The 18,820-nt window shown below is 43.4% G+C and overlaps 1 protein-coding gene across 2 annotated transcripts in view; it reads left to right on the top strand.

The window, feature by feature from the left end:
- abraxas2 (abraxas 2, BRISC complex subunit) overlaps positions 1–18,211 on the top strand; it is a 28,743-nt gene extending 10,532 nt beyond the window's left edge. The window contains exons 4-9 of one of the 2 annotated variants that reach the window (XM_061911688.1): positions 456–522; positions 622–812; positions 4,381–4,500; positions 6,161–6,245; positions 6,339–6,456; positions 15,125–18,211. In XM_061911688.1, coding sequence (XP_061767672.1) covers positions 456–522; positions 622–812; positions 4,381–4,500; positions 6,161–6,245; positions 6,339–6,456; positions 15,125–15,639 — 1,096 coding nt within the window. In that variant the 3' untranslated portion in view covers positions 15,640–18,211. Of the gene's footprint in view, positions 1–455; positions 523–621; positions 813–4,377; positions 4,501–6,160; positions 6,246–6,338; positions 6,457–15,124 lie in introns of both variants that reach the window. The other variant, XM_061911687.1, reaches the window with a different exon arrangement.
- Positions 18,212–18,820: the final 609 nt, after the last annotated feature.

Below are 18,820 nucleotides of genomic sequence, written 5' to 3'. Positions count from 1 at the left end.
TAAAGTTGTATTATTAAATAGAGGTCGGTGTCTAGCAGGACCGATAATCAGCATTTCCGTTTTTTGGCGTTAAGTTGCAAAAAGTTAGCGGACATCCATTGTTTAATTTCATTAAGACACGCTTCCAACTGACTACACTCCGGCGTGTTGGTCAGCTTTAAGGGCATGTAGAGTTGTAAAGGACTAAATTACAATAATACGTTTAATGTACCCTAAGATTTTTTGTTAAAATAAAGCCAATAATGACATTTTTTGTCATCCCCTTTTATTTAGAAAAGTATCGAAATACATTTTGGTACCGGTACCAGCACAACCCTAGTACTTACTATATAGAAGATTAGATGAAAAAGCCACCCACTGATACCCATTGCACACAGTAGATGGCTCCATACAGCCTCAAGTAGCCACACGGTCATGTGAACTGACAACTTTTTCTTCTTTCTCCCTCTCACCAGCTTTTATGACTACGCTGGCAAAGTCAATGAAGAAAACCTCAACAGCATTCTTAGAGATCGGCGGAAAGTGAGTGGTGATGTGTTCTTTTCTCGCTTGTTGTCCTTTACCACTCCTGCCAAATGTCACCTGCATTAAAAAGGACGTTTTGTGCGTTTCCCCGGGCAGAATGTGATTGGTTGGTACCGTTTCCGACGAAACACGCAGCAGCAGATGTCCTTCCGCGAACAGATCCTCCACAAACAGCTGACTCAGCTGCTGGGCGTGCCCGACCTGGTCTTCCTGCTCTTTAGCTTCATCTCCACGGCTAACAGTTCTACACACGCGCTGGAGTATGTGCTCTTCCGACCCAATCGCAGGTACTGTTCAGACAGCTTCAAGGGGCTCTGTTGTAAATTATTGTACACATGGGGGCTGCAGGTCATTGCAATGCATTTCATGTAGAGATGCCCGATAATGGCTTTTTTGCAGGTATTGTCCAACTCTTAATTACCGATTCCGATATCAACCGATACCCATATATACAGTCGTGGAATTAACACATTATTATGCCTAATTTTGTTGTGATGCCCCGCTGGATGCATCAAATGGGGGTACTTGAAGGTATGCCAAAGGGTACGTGAGATTTTTCAAAAGTATTCTAAAAATAGCAACAATTCAAAAATCCTTTATAAATATCCATCCATCCATTTTCTACCGCTTATTCCCTTTTGGGGTCGCGGGGGGTGCTGGCGCCTATCTCAGCGACAATCGGGCGGAAGGCGGGCTACACCCTGGACAAGTCGCCACCTCATCGCAGGGCCAGCACAGATAGACAGACAACATTCACACTCACATTCACACACTAGGGACCATTTAGTGTTGCCAATCAACCTATCCCCAGGTGCATGTCTTTGGAAGGGGGAGGAAGCCGGAGTACCCGGAGGGAACCCACGCATTCACGGGGAGAACATGCAAACACACAGAAAGATCCCGAGCCTGGATTCGAACCCAGGACTGCAGGACCTTCGTATTGTGAGGCAGACGCACTAACCCCTCTGCCACCGTGAAGCCCCTTTATAAATATATTTATTGAATAATACTTCAACAAAATATGAATGTAAGTTCATAAAGTGTGAAAAGAAATGCAACAATGCAATATTCAGTGTTGACAGCTAGATTTTTTTGTGGACATGTTCCATAAATATTGATGTTAAAGATTTATTTTTCGAATGAAGTTGATGAATCCAGATGGATCTGAAGTTAAAGTAGCAATGATTGTCACACACACATTAGGTGTGGTGAAATTTGTCCTCTGCATTTGACCCATCACCTTTGATCACCCCCTGGGAGGCGAGGGGAGCAGTGGGCAGCCGCGGTGCCGCGCCCGGGAATCATTTATGGTGATTTAACCCCCAATTCCAACCCTTGATGCTGAGTGCCAAGCAGGGAGGCAATGGGTTCCATTTTTTTATAGTCGTTGGTATGACTCGGCCGGGGTTTGAACTCACAACCTACCGATCTCAGGGCGGACACTCTAACCACTAAGCCACTGAGTAGGTTAGTTATTATCTCTATTACAATCCTCAAAGAGGGCACTTTAAGTTGACGATTACTTCTATGTGTAGAAATCTTTATAATTGAATCAGTAGTTTATTTTTCAACAAGTTTTTAGTGACTTTTGAAGTGAAGTGAATTATATTTATATAGCGCTTTTCTCTAGTGACTTAAAGCGCTTTACATAGTGAAACCCAATATCTAAGTTACATTTAAAGCAGTGTGGGTGGCACTGGGAGCAGGTGGGTAAAGTGTCTTGCCCAAGGACACAACGGCAGTGACTAGGATGGCGGAAGCGGGAATCGAACCTGAAACCTTCAAGTTGCTGGCACGGCCACTTTACCAACCGAGCTATGCCGCTGCTATGTTGTCTGTGTTGGTCCTGTGATGAGGTGGCGACTTGTCCAGGATGCACCCCGCCTTCCGTAGATAGACTCCAGCACCCCCCGCGACCCCAAAAGGGACAAGCGGTAGGAAATGGATGGATTTCAGTTATTGCAAGGGTGTCCAAACTTTTTCCACAGATAATAATGTGGAGTATTATTATTATTATTATAATTATTATTATTATAATAATAATAATGCGAAGTCACTATATTTTCATTTTGTAATCAGGCTAAACATGTTTTAAATATTTAAAGACAATGCTTAGTTTGATCATTTTCCTGTTTGTTTTCTTTAATTGTGCTTTTTTTATTGTATGCACCCCCCATGACCCCAAAAGGGACAAGCGGTAGAAAATGGATGGGATAGATGGATTTGTTCAAACTTTTTCCACGGAGGATTAGATACATAAACATCTAATGATGCGGGGTCACTATATTTTTATTTTGTAATCAGGCTAAACATGTTTTGAATATTTAAAGACAACGCTTAGTTTGATATTTTTAGGGACCGAATGTCCCTTTGGAACAAAGGACCCTATTGTATTTCTAAGGTTTTATTATTATTCTTTATTATTCCGCCGCCTCTTTGAGCTGTAATTTGACCCCCTTAACATGTTTCACAACTCACCATATTTTACACACCGGCCACTCTACCAACCGAGCTACACCGCTTTTATATAGTTTTTTTCCAAATAGTTCAAGAAAGACCACTACAAATGAGCAATATTTTGCACTGTTATACAATTCAATAGATCAGAAACTGATGACATAGTGCTGTATTTTACTTCTTTATCTCTTTTTTTTTTTCAAACAGACCAAAAGTGCTTTGCTCTGATTAGGGGGTACTTGAATTTAAAAAAAAAGACTATACAGTGGGAGCGATTCAGATGTTATTAGACTAATTTACTAGGATAATTTTGGAAAATCCCTTATCTGTTATTGTCAATCAATCAATCAATGTTTATTTATATAGCCCCAAATCACAAATGTCTCAAAGGACTGCACAAATCATTACGACTACAACATCCTCGGAAGAACCCACAAAAAATTGTGTTACTAGTGTTTTAGTGAGATTATATGGTTGTACCTGTACAACCTGAAAGTGGGCAATGCCCCTCTCTGCCCTTCGCAAGTAACCCTCTTCGAAACACGATTTTTCGAAAGGATCGCTGCATAATACACTGTACTTTGTGTGTGTGTGTGTGGTCCAATCCAACCATGTTCGCTTGACTGCTCCGTTCCATAGTAAAGCTTCACTGGGCGGTATAGCTCGGTTGGTAGAGTGGCCGTGCCAGCAACTTGAGGGTTGCAGGTTCGATTCCCGCTTGTGCCATCCTAGTTACTGCCGTTGTGTCCTTGGGCAAGACACTTTACCCACCTGCTCCCAGTGCCACCCACACTGGTTTAAATGTAACTTAGATATTGGGTGTCACTATGTAAAGCGCTTTGAGTCACTTGAGAAAAGCGCTATATAAATATAATTCACTTCACTTCACTGTCATCTTCCAGGAATGTAAACAATGAAACAGCGGCTGTGTTTGTGTTGCTAAAGGCGGCCGCAATACACCGCTTCCCACCTACATCTTTCTTCTTTGACGTCTCCATTATTCATTGAACAAATTGCAAAAGATTCAGCAACACAGATGTCCAGAATACTGTGGAATTATGCGATGAAAACAGACGATTTATAGCTGTGAACGGTGCTGGAACAAAATGTCCTCTACAATGTGTGACGTCACGCGCAGGCGTCATCATACCGCGACATTTCAGCAGGATACTTCGGCGCGAAATTTAAAATTGCAATTTAGTAAACTAAAAAGGCCGTATTGGCATGTGTTGCGATGTTAATATTTCATCATTGATATGTAAACTATCAGGCTGCGTGGTCGCTAGTAGTGGCTTTCAGTAGGCCTTTAAGTTGCATTAAAAAGCATTAGGTTAGATTTTCTTCTACCTGCACAAACCCTGTTAGTGCTCATGCTAACTGGCCATGTTCCCACAGCAGGTGCAACCAGAGGATCACCCTCAGCATCCCCAACCTGGGCAATACAAGCCAGCAGGAGTACAAGGTGTCGTCCGTGCCCAACACCTCGCTCAACTACGCCAAGGTCATCAAAGAACATGGGTAACATTTGGACTCACTGCCTCGCTTCTGAACCAATGTCCTCTTTTGTGGGCCCTTTTCATGTGTACACCTAGTTGGCTGCATAGAATCTGAATCTGAGGAGTTTTTGTTGCCATTGTTTGAGAACGGGTATCACAAACTAGGAATTTTACTTGGCACAATCGTACGTAGTTTGCATGAAGTTGTGCAACAGCCGTGTCGTGCCTACCATGTACTGGCTGGTGGTAGCAGAGTGCACGCACATTACACACATTGATTCAGTGCAGTTAATACCTCTGCTGCCGGCTGTGCAATTTATAAAGCGGGGCAAAGCACAGTATCTCTGTCAACTGACCGTGGCTAATTTGGGCCTTGGGCAGTGGAATTTGTTACAGTTCGATCACGGCCTAAATCCAGGGTCCTTAAACCTAAATGTTGAAAGAGCCATGTTGGACCAAAAATACAACAACAACAAAAATCTGTCTGGAGCTTCTAAAAAGTGTTAGAATGAAGTGTCTATATTAGCCTACTATCAAAATGACTTTAAAAGTCTTATATAAGTGTTATAATGAAGGCAACACATGATGTAAGTGTCTATATTAGCCTACTATCAAAATGACTTTAAAAGTCTTACCCCAAAAGGGAATAAGCGGTATAAAATGGATATAAGTGTTATAATGAAGGCAACACATGATGTAAGTGTCTATATTAGCTGTATTAGCCTACTATCAAAATGACTTTAAAAGTTTTATATAAGTGTTATAATGAAGACGACACATGATGTCTATATTAGCCTACTATCAAAATGACTTTAAAAGTCTTATATAAGTGTTATAATGAAGGCTACACATGATGTAAGTGTCTATATTAGCCTACTATCAAAATGACTTTAAAAGCGGTAGAAAATGGATGGATAGATAGCTATAAGTGTTATAACGAAGGCAACACATGATGTAAGTGTCTATATTAGCTGTATTAGCCTACTATCAAAATGCCTTTAAGTCTTATATAAGTGTTATAATGAAGACAACACATGATGTAAGTGTCTATATTAGCCTACTATCAAAATGACTTTAAAAGTCTTATATAAGTGTTACAATGAAGACAACACATGATGTAAGTGTCTATATTAGCCTACTATCAAAATGACTTTAAAAGTCTTACCCCAAAAGGGAATAAGTGGTACAAAATGGATGGATAGATAGCTATAAGTGTTATAGTGAAGGCAACACATGATGTAAGTGTCTATATTAGCTATATTAGCCTACTATCAAAATGACTTTAAAAGCCTTATATAAGTGTTATAATGAAGGCAACACATGATGTAAGTGTCTATATTAGCCTACTATCAAAATGACTTTAAAAGTATTTTATAAGTGTTATAATGAAGACAACTTTATCAGTATTTATTGCCACCTTTCCCAACTTCTTTGTCGCATGTTGTTAGCATCAAATTCTAAAAATAATGATTATTTGCACGAAAAAAAACATGTTTATGAGTTTGAACATCAAATATGTTGTCTTTGTAGCATATTCAACTGAATATGGGTTGAAAATGGTTTGCAAATCCTTGTATTCTGTTTATATTTACATCTAACACAATTTCCCAACTCATATGGAAACGGGGTTTGTATGCCAATGATGATTTAAACAACGTCTTGTTTGCTTCCACCCATTGCAGGGCTGAGTTCTTTGACAAAGACGGCGTGATGAAAGATATCCGGACAATATTTCAAGTCTACAGTGCACTACAAGACAAAGTACAGGTGAGCAGACCCAACCCTCAGAACAAATGAAAACCATCTTTCTGTTATTTGGCCGTTTGACTTTTGTCTCTCTTCCTCCTGGTGTGCGTTCAGGCCGTGTGCGGGGAGGTGGAACAAAGTGAACGCGTGAGGGAGAAAATTCTAGACGACGTAAACCAACTGAAACAGCAAATAGATCTCAGGGAACGTAAGGCGGCGGAAGAAGAGCGAAGTAAGTAGCATGTTAGCATCTCACAGAAGTGAATACTTACTTCTTTTATCAAAGGGAGAACTTCTAATGATGTCATGTCCAATGTGTCCAACCCATCATGTGGTGTGGTCCTGGGTCTAATCAATCACTGTTGACTTATATAGCCCTAAATCACCAGTGTCTCAAAGGGCTGCACAAGCCACAACCACATCCTCGGCTCAGATCCCACATCAATCAGGGCAAGGAAAAACTCAACCCAATGGGATGACAATGAGAAACTGAACGGTGGAATGGACTTTGATGGGATTTAGCATAAAAGTGTGAGAGTCCAGTCCATAATGGATCTGACATAATAGTGTGAGAGTCCAGTCCATAGTGGATCTAGCATAATAGTGTGAGAGTCCAGTCCATAATGGATCTGACATAATAGTGTGAGAGTCCAGTCCATAGTGGATCTAGCATAATAGTGTGAGAGTCCAGTCCATAATGGATCTGACATAATTATGTGAGAGTCCAGTCCATAATGGATCTGACGTAATAGTGTGAGAGTCCAGTCCATAGTGGATCTAGCATAATAGTGTGAGAGTCCAGTCCATAATGGATCTGACATAATAGTGTGAGAGTCCAGTCCATAATGGATCTAACATAATAGTGAGAGTCCAGTCCATAGTGGATCTAACATAATAGTGTGAGAGTCCAGTCCATAGTGGATCTAACATAATAGTGAGAGTCCAGTCCATAGTGGATCTAACATAATAGTGTGAGAGTCCAGTCCATAGTGGATCTAACATAATAGTGTGAGAGTTCAGTCCATAGTGGATCTAACATAATAGTGATAGTGCAGTCCATACTGGATCTAACATAATAATGAGAATCCAGTCCATTGTGGATGTAACATAATAGTGAGAGTCCAGTCCATAGTGGATCTAACATAATAGTGAGAGTCCAGTCCATAGTGGATCCAACATAATAGTGAGAGTCCAGTCCATAGTGGATCTAACATAATAGTGTGAGAGTCCAGTCCATAGTGGATCTAACATAATATTGTGAGAGTCCAGTTCATAGTGGATCTGACATAAAAGTGTGTGAGTCCAGTCCATAGTGGATCCAACATAATAGTGTGAGAGTTCAGTCCATAGTGGATCTAACGTAATTGTGAGAGTCCAGTTCATAGTGGATCTGACATAAAAGTGTGAGAGTCTAGTCCGTAGTGGATCCAACATAATAGTGTGAGAGTCCAGTCCATAGTGGATCTAACATAAAAGTGTGTGAGTCCAGTCCATAGTGGATCCAACATAATAGTGTGAGAGTTCAGTCCATAGTGGATCTAACGTAATTGTGAGAGTCCAGTTCATAGTGGATCTGACATAAAAGTGTGAGAGTCCAGTCCGTAGTGGATCCAACATAATAGTGTGAGAGTCCAGTCCATAGTGGATCTAATATAATAGTGAGTTCAGTCCATAGTGGATTTAATATAATAGTGTGAGAGTCCAGTCCATAGTGGATCTAACATAATAGTGTGAGAGTCCAGTCCATAGTGGATCTAACATAATAGTGTGAGAGTCCAGTCCATAGTGGATCTAACATAATAGTGTGAGAGTCCAGTCCATAGTGGATCTAACATAATAGTGTGAGAGTCCAGTCCATAGTGGATCTAATATAATAGTGTGAGAGTCCAGTCCATAGTGGATCTAACATAATAGTGTGAGAGTCCAGTCCATAGTGGATCTAACATAATAGTGTGAGAGTCCAGTCCATAGTGGATTTAACATAATAGTGTGAGAGTCCAGTCCATAGTGGATCTAATATAATAGTGAGTTCAGTCCATAGTGGATTTAATATAATAGTGTGAGAGTCCAGTCCATAGTGGATCTAACATAATAATGTGAGAGTCCAGTCCATAGTGGATCTAACATAATATTGTGAGAGTCCAGTCCATAGTGGATCTAACATAATATTGTGAGAGTCCAGTTCATAGTGGATCTGACATAAAAGTGTGAGAGTCCAGTCCATAGTGGATCTAACATACTAGTGAGAGTCCTGTCCATAGTGGATTTAACATGATCATGGGAGTCCAGTCCATAGTGGATCTAACATAATAGTGTGAGAGTCCAGTCCATAGTGGATCTAACATAATAGTGTGAGAGTCCAGTCCATAGTGGATCTAATATAATAGTGAGTTCAGTCCATAGTGGATTTAATATAATAGTGTGAGAGTCCAGTCCATAGTGGATCTAACATAATAATGTGAGAGTCCAGTCCATAGTGGATCTAACATAATATTGTGAGAGTCCAGTCCATAGTGGATCTAACATAATATTGTGAGAGTCCAGTTCATAGTGGATCTGACATAAAAGTGTGAGAGTCCAGTCCATAGTGGATCTAACATACTAGTGAGAGTCCTGTCCATAGTGGATTTAACATGATCATGGGAGTCCAGTCCATAGTGGATCTAACATAATAGTGAGAGTCCAGTCCATAGTGGATCTAACATAATAGTGAGAGTCCAGTCCATAGTGGATCTAACATAATAGTGAGAGTCCAGTCCATAGTGGATCTTGCATAAAAGTGTGAGAGTCCAGTCCATAGTGGATCTAACATAATAGCGTGAGAGTCCAGTCCATAGTGGCTCTAACATAATATTGTGAGAGTCCAGTTCATAGTGGATCTGACATAAAAGTGTGAGAGTCCAGTCCATAGTGGATCTAACATAATAGCGTGAGAGTCCAGTCCATAGTGGATCTAACATAATAGTGAGAGTCCAGTCCATAGTGGATCTTGCATAAAAGTGTGAGAGTCCAGTCCATAGTGGATCTAACATAATAGTGAGAGTCCAGTCCATAGTGGCTCTAACATAATATTGTGAGAGTCCAGTTCATAGTGGATCTGACATAAAAGTGTGAGAGTCCAGTCCATAGTGGATCCAACATAATAGTGTGAGAGTTCAGTCCATAGTGGATCCAACATAATAATGAGAGTCCAGTCCATAGTGGATCTAACATAATAGTGAGAGTCCAGTCCATAGTGGATCCAACATAATAGTGAGAGTCCAGTCCATAGTGGATCTAACATAATAGTGAGAGTCCAGTCCATAATGGATCTAACATAATAGTGAGAGTCCAGTCCATAGTGGATCTAACATAATAGTGAGAGTCCAGTCCATAGTGGATCTAACATAATAGTGAGAGTCCAGTCCATAGTGGATCTAACATAATAGTGAGAGTCCAGTCCATAGTGGATCTGACATAATATTGAGAGTCCAGTCCATAATGGATCTAACATAATAGTGAGAGTCCAGTCCATAGTGGATCTAACATAATAGTGAGAGTCCAGTCCATAGTGGATCTAACATAATAGTGTGAGAGTCCAGTCCATAATGGATCTGACATAATAGTGAGAGTCCAGTCCATAGTGAATCTAATATAATAGTGAGAGAGTCCAGTCCATAGTGGATCTAACATAATAGTGAGAGTCTAGTACATAGTGGATCTAACATAATAGTGTGAGAGTCCAGTCCATAGTGGATCTAACATAATATTGTGAGAGTCCAGTTCATAGTGGATCTGACAAAGTGTGAGAGTCCAGTCCATAGTGGATCTAACATAATTGTGAGAGTCCAGTCCATAGTGGATCTAACATAATATTGTGAGAGTCCAGTTCATAGTGGATCTGACATAAAAGTGTGAGAGTCCAGTCCGTAGTAGATCCAACATAATAGTGTGAGAGTCCAGTCCATAGTGGATCTAACATAATAGTGAGAGTCCAGTCCATAGTGGATCCAACATAATATTGTGAGAGTCCAGTTCATAGTGGATCTAACATAATAATGTGAGAGTCCAGTCCATAGTGGATCTAACATAATAGTGAGAGTCCAGTCCATAGTGGATCCAACATAATATTGTGAGAGTCCAGTCCTTAGTGGATTTAACATGATAATGAGAGTCCAGTCCATAGTGGATCTAACATAATAGTGAGAGTCCAGTCCACAGTGGATCTAACATAATAGTGTGAGAGTCCAGTCCATAGTGGATCTAACATAATAGTGAGAGTCCAGTCCATAGTGGATCTAACATAATATTGTGAGAGTCCAGTTCATAGTGGATCTAACATAATAATGTGAGAGTCCAGTCCATAGTGGATCTAACATACTAGTGAGAGTCCTGTCCATAGTGGATTTAACATGATAATGAGAGTCCAGTCCATAGTGGATCTAACATAATAGTGAGAGTCCAGTCCATAGTGGATCTAACATAATAGTGTGAGAGTCCAGTCCATAGTGGATCTAATATAATAGTGAGTTCAGTCCATAGTGGATTTAATATAATAGTGTGAGAGTCCAGTCCATAGTGGATCTAACATAATAATGTGAGAGTCCAGTCCATAGTGGATCTAACATAATATTGTGAGAGTCCAGTCCATAGTGGATCTAACATAATATTGTGAGAGTCCAGTTCATAGTGGATCTGACATAAAAGTGTGAGAGTCCAGTCCATAGTGGATCTAACATACTAGTGAGAGTCCTGTCCATAGTGGATTTAACATGATCATGGGAGTCCAGTCCATAGTGGATCTAACATAATAGTGAGAGTCCAGTCCATAGTGGATCTAACATAATAGTGAGAGTCCAGTCCATAGTGGATCTAACATAATAGTGAGAGTCCAGTCCATAGTGGATCTTGCATAAAAGTGTGAGAGTCCAGTCCATAGTGGATCTAACATAATAGCGTGAGAGTCCAGTCCATAGTGGCTCTAACATAATATTGTGAGAGTCCAGTTCATAGTGGATCTGACATAAAAGTGTGAGAGTCCAGTCCATAGTGGATCTAACATAATAGCGTGAGAGTCCAGTCCATAGTGGATCTAACATAATAGTGAGAGTCCAGTCCATAGTGGATCTTGCATAAAAGTGTGAGAGTCCAGTCCATAGTGGATCTAACATAATAGTGAGAGTCCAGTCCATAGTGGCTCTAACATAATATTGTGAGAGTCCAGTTCATAGTGGATCTGACATAAAAGTGTGAGAGTCCAGTCCATAGTGGATCCAACATAATAGTGTGAGAGTTCAGTCCATAGTGGATCCAACATAATAATGAGAGTCCAGTCCATAGTGGATCTAACATAATAGTGAGAGTCCAGTCCATAGTGGATCCAACATAATAGTGAGAGTCCAGTCCATAGTGGATCTAACATAATAGTGAGAGTCCAGTCCATAATGGATCTAACATAATAGTGAGAGTCCAGTCCATAGTGGATCTAACATAATAGTGAGAGTCCAGTCCATAGTGGATCTAACATAATAGTGAGAGTCCAGTCCATAGTGGATCTAACATAATAGTGAGAGTCCAGTCCATAGTGGATCTGACATAATATTGAGAGTCCAGTCCATAATGGATCTAACATAATAGTGAGAGTCCAGTCCATAGTGGATCTAACATAATAGTGAGAGTCCAGTCCATAGTGGATCTAACATAATAGTGTGAGAGTCCAGTCCATAATGGATCTGACATAATAGTGAGAGTCCAGTCCATAGTGAATCTAATATAATAGTGAGAGAGTCCAGTCCATAGTGGATCTAACATAATAGTGAGAGTCTAGTACATAGTGGATCTAACATAATAGTGTGAGAGTCCAGTCCATAGTGGATCTAACATAATATTGTGAGAGTCCAGTTCATAGTGGATCTGACAAAGTGTGAGAGTCCAGTCCATAGTGGATCTAACATAATTGTGAGAGTCCAGTCCATAGTGGATCTAACATAATATTGTGAGAGTCCAGTTCATAGTGGATCTGACATAAAAGTGTGAGAGTCCAGTCCGTAGTAGATCCAACATAATAGTGTGAGAGTCCAGTCCATAGTGGATCTAACATAATAGTGAGAGTCCAGTCCATAGTGGATCCAACATAATATTGTGAGAGTCCAGTTCATAGTGGATCTAACATAATAATGTGAGAGTCCAGTCCATAGTGGATCTAACATAATAGTGAGAGTCCAGTCCATAGTGGATCCAACATAATATTGTGAGAGTCCAGTCCTTAGTGGATTTAACATGATAATGAGAGTCCAGTCCATAGTGGATCTAACATAATAGTGAGAGTCCAGTCCACAGTGGATCTAACATAATAGTGTGAGAGTCCAGTCCATAGTGGATCTAACATAATAGTGAGAGTCCAGTCCATAGTGGATCTAACATAATATTGTGAGAGTCCAGTTCATAGTGGATCTAACATAATAATGTGAGAGTCCAGTCCATAGTGGATCTAACATACTAGTGAGAGTCCTGTCCATAGTGGATTTAACATGATAATGAGAGTCCAGTCCATAGTGGATCTAACATAATAGTGAGAGTCCAGTCCATAGTGGATCTAACATAATAGTGTGAGAGTCCAGTCCATAGTGGATCTAACATAATAGTGAGAGTCCAGTCCAGTGCCGAGACATTCCCAACTTATGCAAAGATGAGTGGTCCACCCTGGGTTCCGACTTTGGACAACTAGCGCCTCTTCTGTGGTCACCAAATCTGTGTTCCCCCTCTCCTTCGTAGAGATGGGGGCAGAGCAGAAAAGAAGCGGCAGATCAACTGGTCTTAAAGGGGTGTCTATTTAAAGGCTAGAGTATACAAATGAGTTTTAAGATGGGACCTAAATGCTTCTACTGAGGTAGCATCTCTAACTGTTACCAGTAGAACATTCCAGAGTACTGGAGCCCCAATAGAAAGCCCGCAGACTTTTTTGGGCTCCGGGAATCACTAATAAGCCGGAGTTCTTTGAAGGCAGATTTCTTGCCGGGACATATGGAACAATACAATCAGCAAGATAGGATGGAGCTATACGTAAGTAGTAAAACCTTAAAGTCACATCTTAAGTACACGTTAAGTCAGGACTTTGGGAAGGCCGTTCTAAAACTTTCATTCTAGCCCGATTTAGCCATTCCTTTACCACTTTTGACATGTGTTTGAGGTTATTGTCATGTTGGAACACCCAACTGTGCCCAAGACCCACCCTCCGGGCGGATGATTTTAGCTTGTCCTGAAGATTTTGGAGGTCATCCTCCTTTTCCATTGCCACATTTACTCTCTGTAAAGCAGCAGTTCCATTGGCAGCAAAACAGGCCCAGAGCATAATACTACCACCACCATGCTTGACGGTAGGGATGGTGTTCCTTTTCTCCTCCAAACATATTGCTGGGTATTGTGGCCAAACAGCTCCATTTTTCTTCCATCTGACATCACATGGACAAAGATAAGACCTTCTGGAGGAAAGTTCTGTGGTCTGATGAAACAAAAATGGAGCTGTTTGGCCACAATACTCAGCAATATGTTCCAATCACTACATCACAAAAGAAATAAAGAGTTGTAGAAACGATTCAATCAATCAATCAATGTTTATTTATATAGCCCCAAATCACAAATGTCTCAAAGGACTGCACAAATAATTACGACTACAACATCCTCGGAAGAACCCACAAAAGGGCAAGGAAAACTCACACCCAGTGGGCAGGGAGAATTCACATCCAGTGGGACGCCAGTGACAATGCTGACTATGAGAAACCTTGGAGAGGACCTCAGATTAGGGCAACCCCCCCCCCCCTCTAGGGGACCGAAAGCAATGCATGTCGAGCGGGTCTAACATCCATCCATCCATTTTCTACCGCTTATTCCCTTTTGGGGTCGCGGGGGGTGCTGGCGCCTATCTCAGCTACAATCGGGCGTAAGGCGGGGTACACCCTGGACAAGTCGCCACCTCATCGCAGGGCCAACACAGATAGACAGACAACACTCACACTCACATTCACACACTAGGGCCAATTTAGTGTTGCCAATCAACCTATCCCCAGGTGCATGTCTTTGGAAGTGGGAGGAAGCCGGAGTACCCGGAGGGAACCCACGCATTCACGGGGAGAACATGCAAACTCCACACAGATTTGAACCCAGAACTGCAGGAACTTCGTATTGTGAGGCAGACGCACTAACCCCTCTTCCACCGTGAAGCATGATACTGTGAAAGTTCAATCCATAGTGGCTCCAACACAGCCGCGAGAGTCCAGTTCAAAGCGGATCCAAGACAGCAGCGAGAGTCCCGTCCACAGGAAACCATCCCAAGCGGAGGCGGATCAGCAGCGTAGAGATGTCCCCAACCGATACACAGTCCATCCTGGGTCTCGACTCTGGACAGCCAGTACTTCATCCATTGTCATCGGACCGGACCCCCTCCACAAGCGAGGGGGGAAATAGGGGAAAAAGAAAAGAAGCGGCAGATTAACTGGTCTAAAAAGGAGGTCTATTTAAAGGCTAGAGTATACAGATGAGTTTTAAGGTGAGACTTAAACGCTTCTACTGAGGTAGCATCTCGAATTGTTACCGGGAGGGCATTCCAGAGTAGGAAAACGCTCTATAGCCCGCAGACTTTTTTTGGGCTCTAGGAATCACTAATAAGCCGGAGTCTTTTGAAGGCAGATTTCTTGCCGGGACATATGGTACAATACAATCGGCAAGATAGGATGGAGCTAGACCGTGTAGTATTTTATACGTAAGTAGTAAAACCTCATAAGTGCACAGGAAGCCAGTGCAGGTGTAATGTGATCAAACTTTCTTGTTCTTGTCAAAAATGGATGGGAAAGTCAAGACAGCCGTCCGTACACTTTTGACTACAACTGTCAACATTTGACATCCTGCTGTCCTCTGCTCCACAGGACTCCACGAAGCCCTGAATCCAGACTCCCGCTCCACTCCAGAGGAAAACCCGGAACCGTCGTACTCGTCTCAACTATCTCGGATATCTTTCCACTCGCCCTCCGCACCGGAGCGGCCCAGCATCTCGCCCAACCCCCCCTCTTACGCAGACCTCATGTCCCACGATGACTCGCTCCTCCCCTCCTCGTCCCCGCCCACCAGCGCCGCCCTGCTGCCCCGGCCTCAGGCCGTGGGCTCCCCGGGACACCCCACCCCCAGCCCGCTTAGCATCCTGGCCAGCCTGGGCCTGGGCGCCACCTCAAGTCCAGTCGGCGCCCCCAGCCCCCCGTACCTGGGCAACGGCGACGGCTCCAGCTCGGACTCGTTAGACAGACAAGCGGCGGGTCAGGAGTTTGACGAGGAAGAGGACGGCAGCGAGTACGAGAACCTGGTGAACCCCGCCACCCTTTTAGCCCGAAGTCGCTCATCCGCCCTGGGTCCCGACGGGGACGCTCACGGCTCACAGACCACATAGGACCACGGGCGACGGACGCGCCTTCTCAAGCAATCAAAGATCGACAAAAAAAGTGCCAGTCCTGAAAGCGAAAGTCAAGTGACATCGTTTTGTCTCCAAGGAGAGGAGGGCTCTTTTCTCCTCCGTGCTTCTTTCTGGAAAAAGGTCTCAGTACTTCATCCAGCGCGCCGTGGAAAAGGCAGGTCCTCTCTTTGTCTCACATCCTCATCACGCTTGCGTCACTTTTGCACTATTTATTGCCTTCTTTTCAACAAGCTCTCAAAAGGGAGAGGACCAATCAGCCTTCCGACTAATGTTTAAAGTTGTACTTTTCCAGACGGGGGGGAAATGAAGGAAAGAGGCTCGACGTGACTTTGACATGCACAACTTGTCGCACTTCACTTGGAAACCTGATTATCTGTCTTTATTATGTTAGAAACCCAGCAAAAGACGAATAGATCTTAAATTAAATTACCAAGCCACTTATCGGTGCTTTATGTGTTTTTTTTTTATGTTCCTTAATCTGATTAAATTGGCACAAGCCTTCGGGGAGGCGAGAAAAAACATTAAAATTGTATCGCACTTAACGTGATAAATGTCAGATGTCCTTTAAGCGTGCGTTTTACTGATGAGGTCACACGTGTAAAGTCTGCACACAGGGTTGATGGAGCAAACACAATGTACTGTAGCTTTACTAACCGCACGCTTTAATGCTGCAGCACCGACAGCTACAACGCTAACAACAAATCGCTATTTAAAAAAAAAAAAAAAAGTCGATTTGCCACTCCACGTTGCTCTTTGTTTAGTCGCTGACGGCTAAATAACCAAGCTAGTGTGTGAATTCTAAGTGGATAGATGCCGAGTGTGGAGCGACCGGAATGAGAATCAGCACCTCCAAGTCCGAGTCCATGGTTCTCGCCCGGAAAAGGGTGGAGTGCCATCTCCGGGTTGAGGAGGAGACCCTGCCCCAAGTGGAGGAGTTCAAGTACCTAGGAGTCTTGTTCACGAGTGACGGAAGAGTGGATGGTGAGATCGACAGGCGGATCGGTGCGGCGTCTTCAGTAATGCGGACGTTGTACCGATCCGTTGTGGTGAAGAAGGAGCTGAGCCGGAAGGCAAAGCTCTCAATTTACCGGTCGATCTACGTTCCCATCCTCACCTATGGTCATGAGCTTTGGGTCATGACCGAAAAGATAAGATCACGGGTACAAGCGGCCCAAATGAGAATCAGCACCTCCAAGTCCGAGTCCATGGTTCTCGCCCGGAAAAGGGTGGACTGCCATTTCCGGGTTGGGGAGGAGACCCTGCCCCAAGTGGAGGAGTTCAAGTACCTAGGAGTCTTGTTCACGAGTGGGGGAAGAGTGGATGGTGAGATCGACAGGCGGATCGGTGCGGCGTCTTCAGTAATGCGGACGTTGTACCGATCCGTTGTGGTGAAGAAGGAGCTGAGCCGGAAGGCAAAGCTCTCAATTTACCGGTCGATCTACGTTCCCATCCTCACCTATGGTCATGAGCTTTGGGTCATGACCGAAAGGCGGCCGAAATGAGTTTGGGTCTCTCCCTTAGAGATAGGGTGAGAAGCTCTGCCATCCGGGAGGAACTCAAAGTAAAGCCGCTGCTCCTCCACATGGAGAGGAGCCAGATGAGGTGGTTCGGGCATCTGGTCAGGATGCCACCCGAACGCCTCCCTAGGGAGGTGTTTAGGGCACGTCCAATCGGTAGGAGGCCACGGGGAAGACCCAGGACACGTTGGGAAGACTATGTCTCCCGGCTGGCCTGGGAACGCCTCGGGATCCCCCGGGAAGAGCTAGACGAAGTGGCTGGGGAGAGGGAAGTCTGGGCTTCCCTGCTTAGGCTGTTGCCCCCGCAACCCGACCTCGGATAAGCGGAAGATGGATGGATAGATGCCATGGTGACGCCTTTTATTTACACTGTCTGCAGAAGCGGACTACAGTTCCTCCCAACGCGACTGTGGCTTGGCTAGTACAAACCGGAATGGTTAAAAAAAAAAAAAAGTGAGAGTAAACCTGCCTGGCGACTGCTCCACCCTCTTAACCCTGAACTCCACTAAAAGCGAGGAGCATTGTCGCCATGTACGGTCGACACACTTTGACGACGAGCTCCGCTTTAGTGACGCAAACCTGTTTGTGCGCCTTTTTCGCCTCAGGGCTGTCTTGATCAGGAACTGGCACTCTTGAAACCTTCATAATCATAACAAGAGTTAACACATGTTGTCTCTGAGGAACTGGAGTACACCGAGGGAAAGTAATGAATGTACAGTAGACGAGGGAGGGGGTGGTCCTCCTTTTGGGGGGTTGTTTAAGTAGTGCACCCTCCACCTGATCATCGAAAACCAGCAGGGTTCTGGTGCTGTGATCCAATGCTATTTAGTTTTTAAACATTAAACACTCGTGTACTCCTACTGTATAGGCCGGCCCCCCCAAACGGGACACTTTACGACAACTCCCTGAAGCACACACCTCAAGGGACTCTTTAGGCTTTTTATTTGGATTTGTGCACTCGGAGGATGACAGAAAACACGATTGAATGAGCACAGAGGGGAATATAATAAAAGAAAGATGTATCTGTGGTACGAGGTGTCTTTGTTTCCCCGTGTCCCAAGTGCGGCCCAGGAAGCTTTTTTTTTTTTACTAGTGCACATTGTACAAATACACCCATCCATTTTCTACCGCTTGTCCCTTTTGGGGTCTTGGGGGGTGCATACAATATGAAATAAAAAAAAAAGCACAATGTAAAGAAAACAAGCAGCGATGGACGGGACCGACTTTTGCTGGTGTGTCCTGCCTTTACCCATTCAACGTATCTTAACCTGCACATTACCTACCTTCCCTGCATCCTGGGGTCACACTGGTGCTTCTTTCTGTCACCCATACATGCTGGTGCTTCCTGCCATCACCCAGACAACATATTACCTACCTTCTCTATATCCTGGAGTCAAACTGGTGCCTCCTTCTTTCACCCATTCAACATATCTTTACCTGCACATTACCTACCTTCCCTGCATCCTGGGGTCACACTGGTGCTTCTTTCTGTCACCCATACACGCTGGTGCTTCCTGCCATCACCCAGACAACATATTACCTACCTTCTCTATATCCTGGAGTCAAACTGGTGCCTCCTTCTTTCACCCATTCAACATATCTTTACCTGCACATTACCTACCTTCCCTGCATCCTGGGGT

This window comes from Nerophis ophidion, linkage group LG09 (assembly GCF_033978795.1).
Source record: "Nerophis ophidion isolate RoL-2023_Sa linkage group LG09, RoL_Noph_v1.0, whole genome shotgun sequence".
In the NCBI taxonomy this organism is placed as follows: domain Eukaryota; kingdom Metazoa; phylum Chordata; class Actinopteri; order Syngnathiformes; family Syngnathidae; genus Nerophis; species Nerophis ophidion.
The sequence above is the reverse complement of the archived record's forward strand: the minus strand, read 5'-3'. Positions and strand labels throughout refer to the sequence as shown.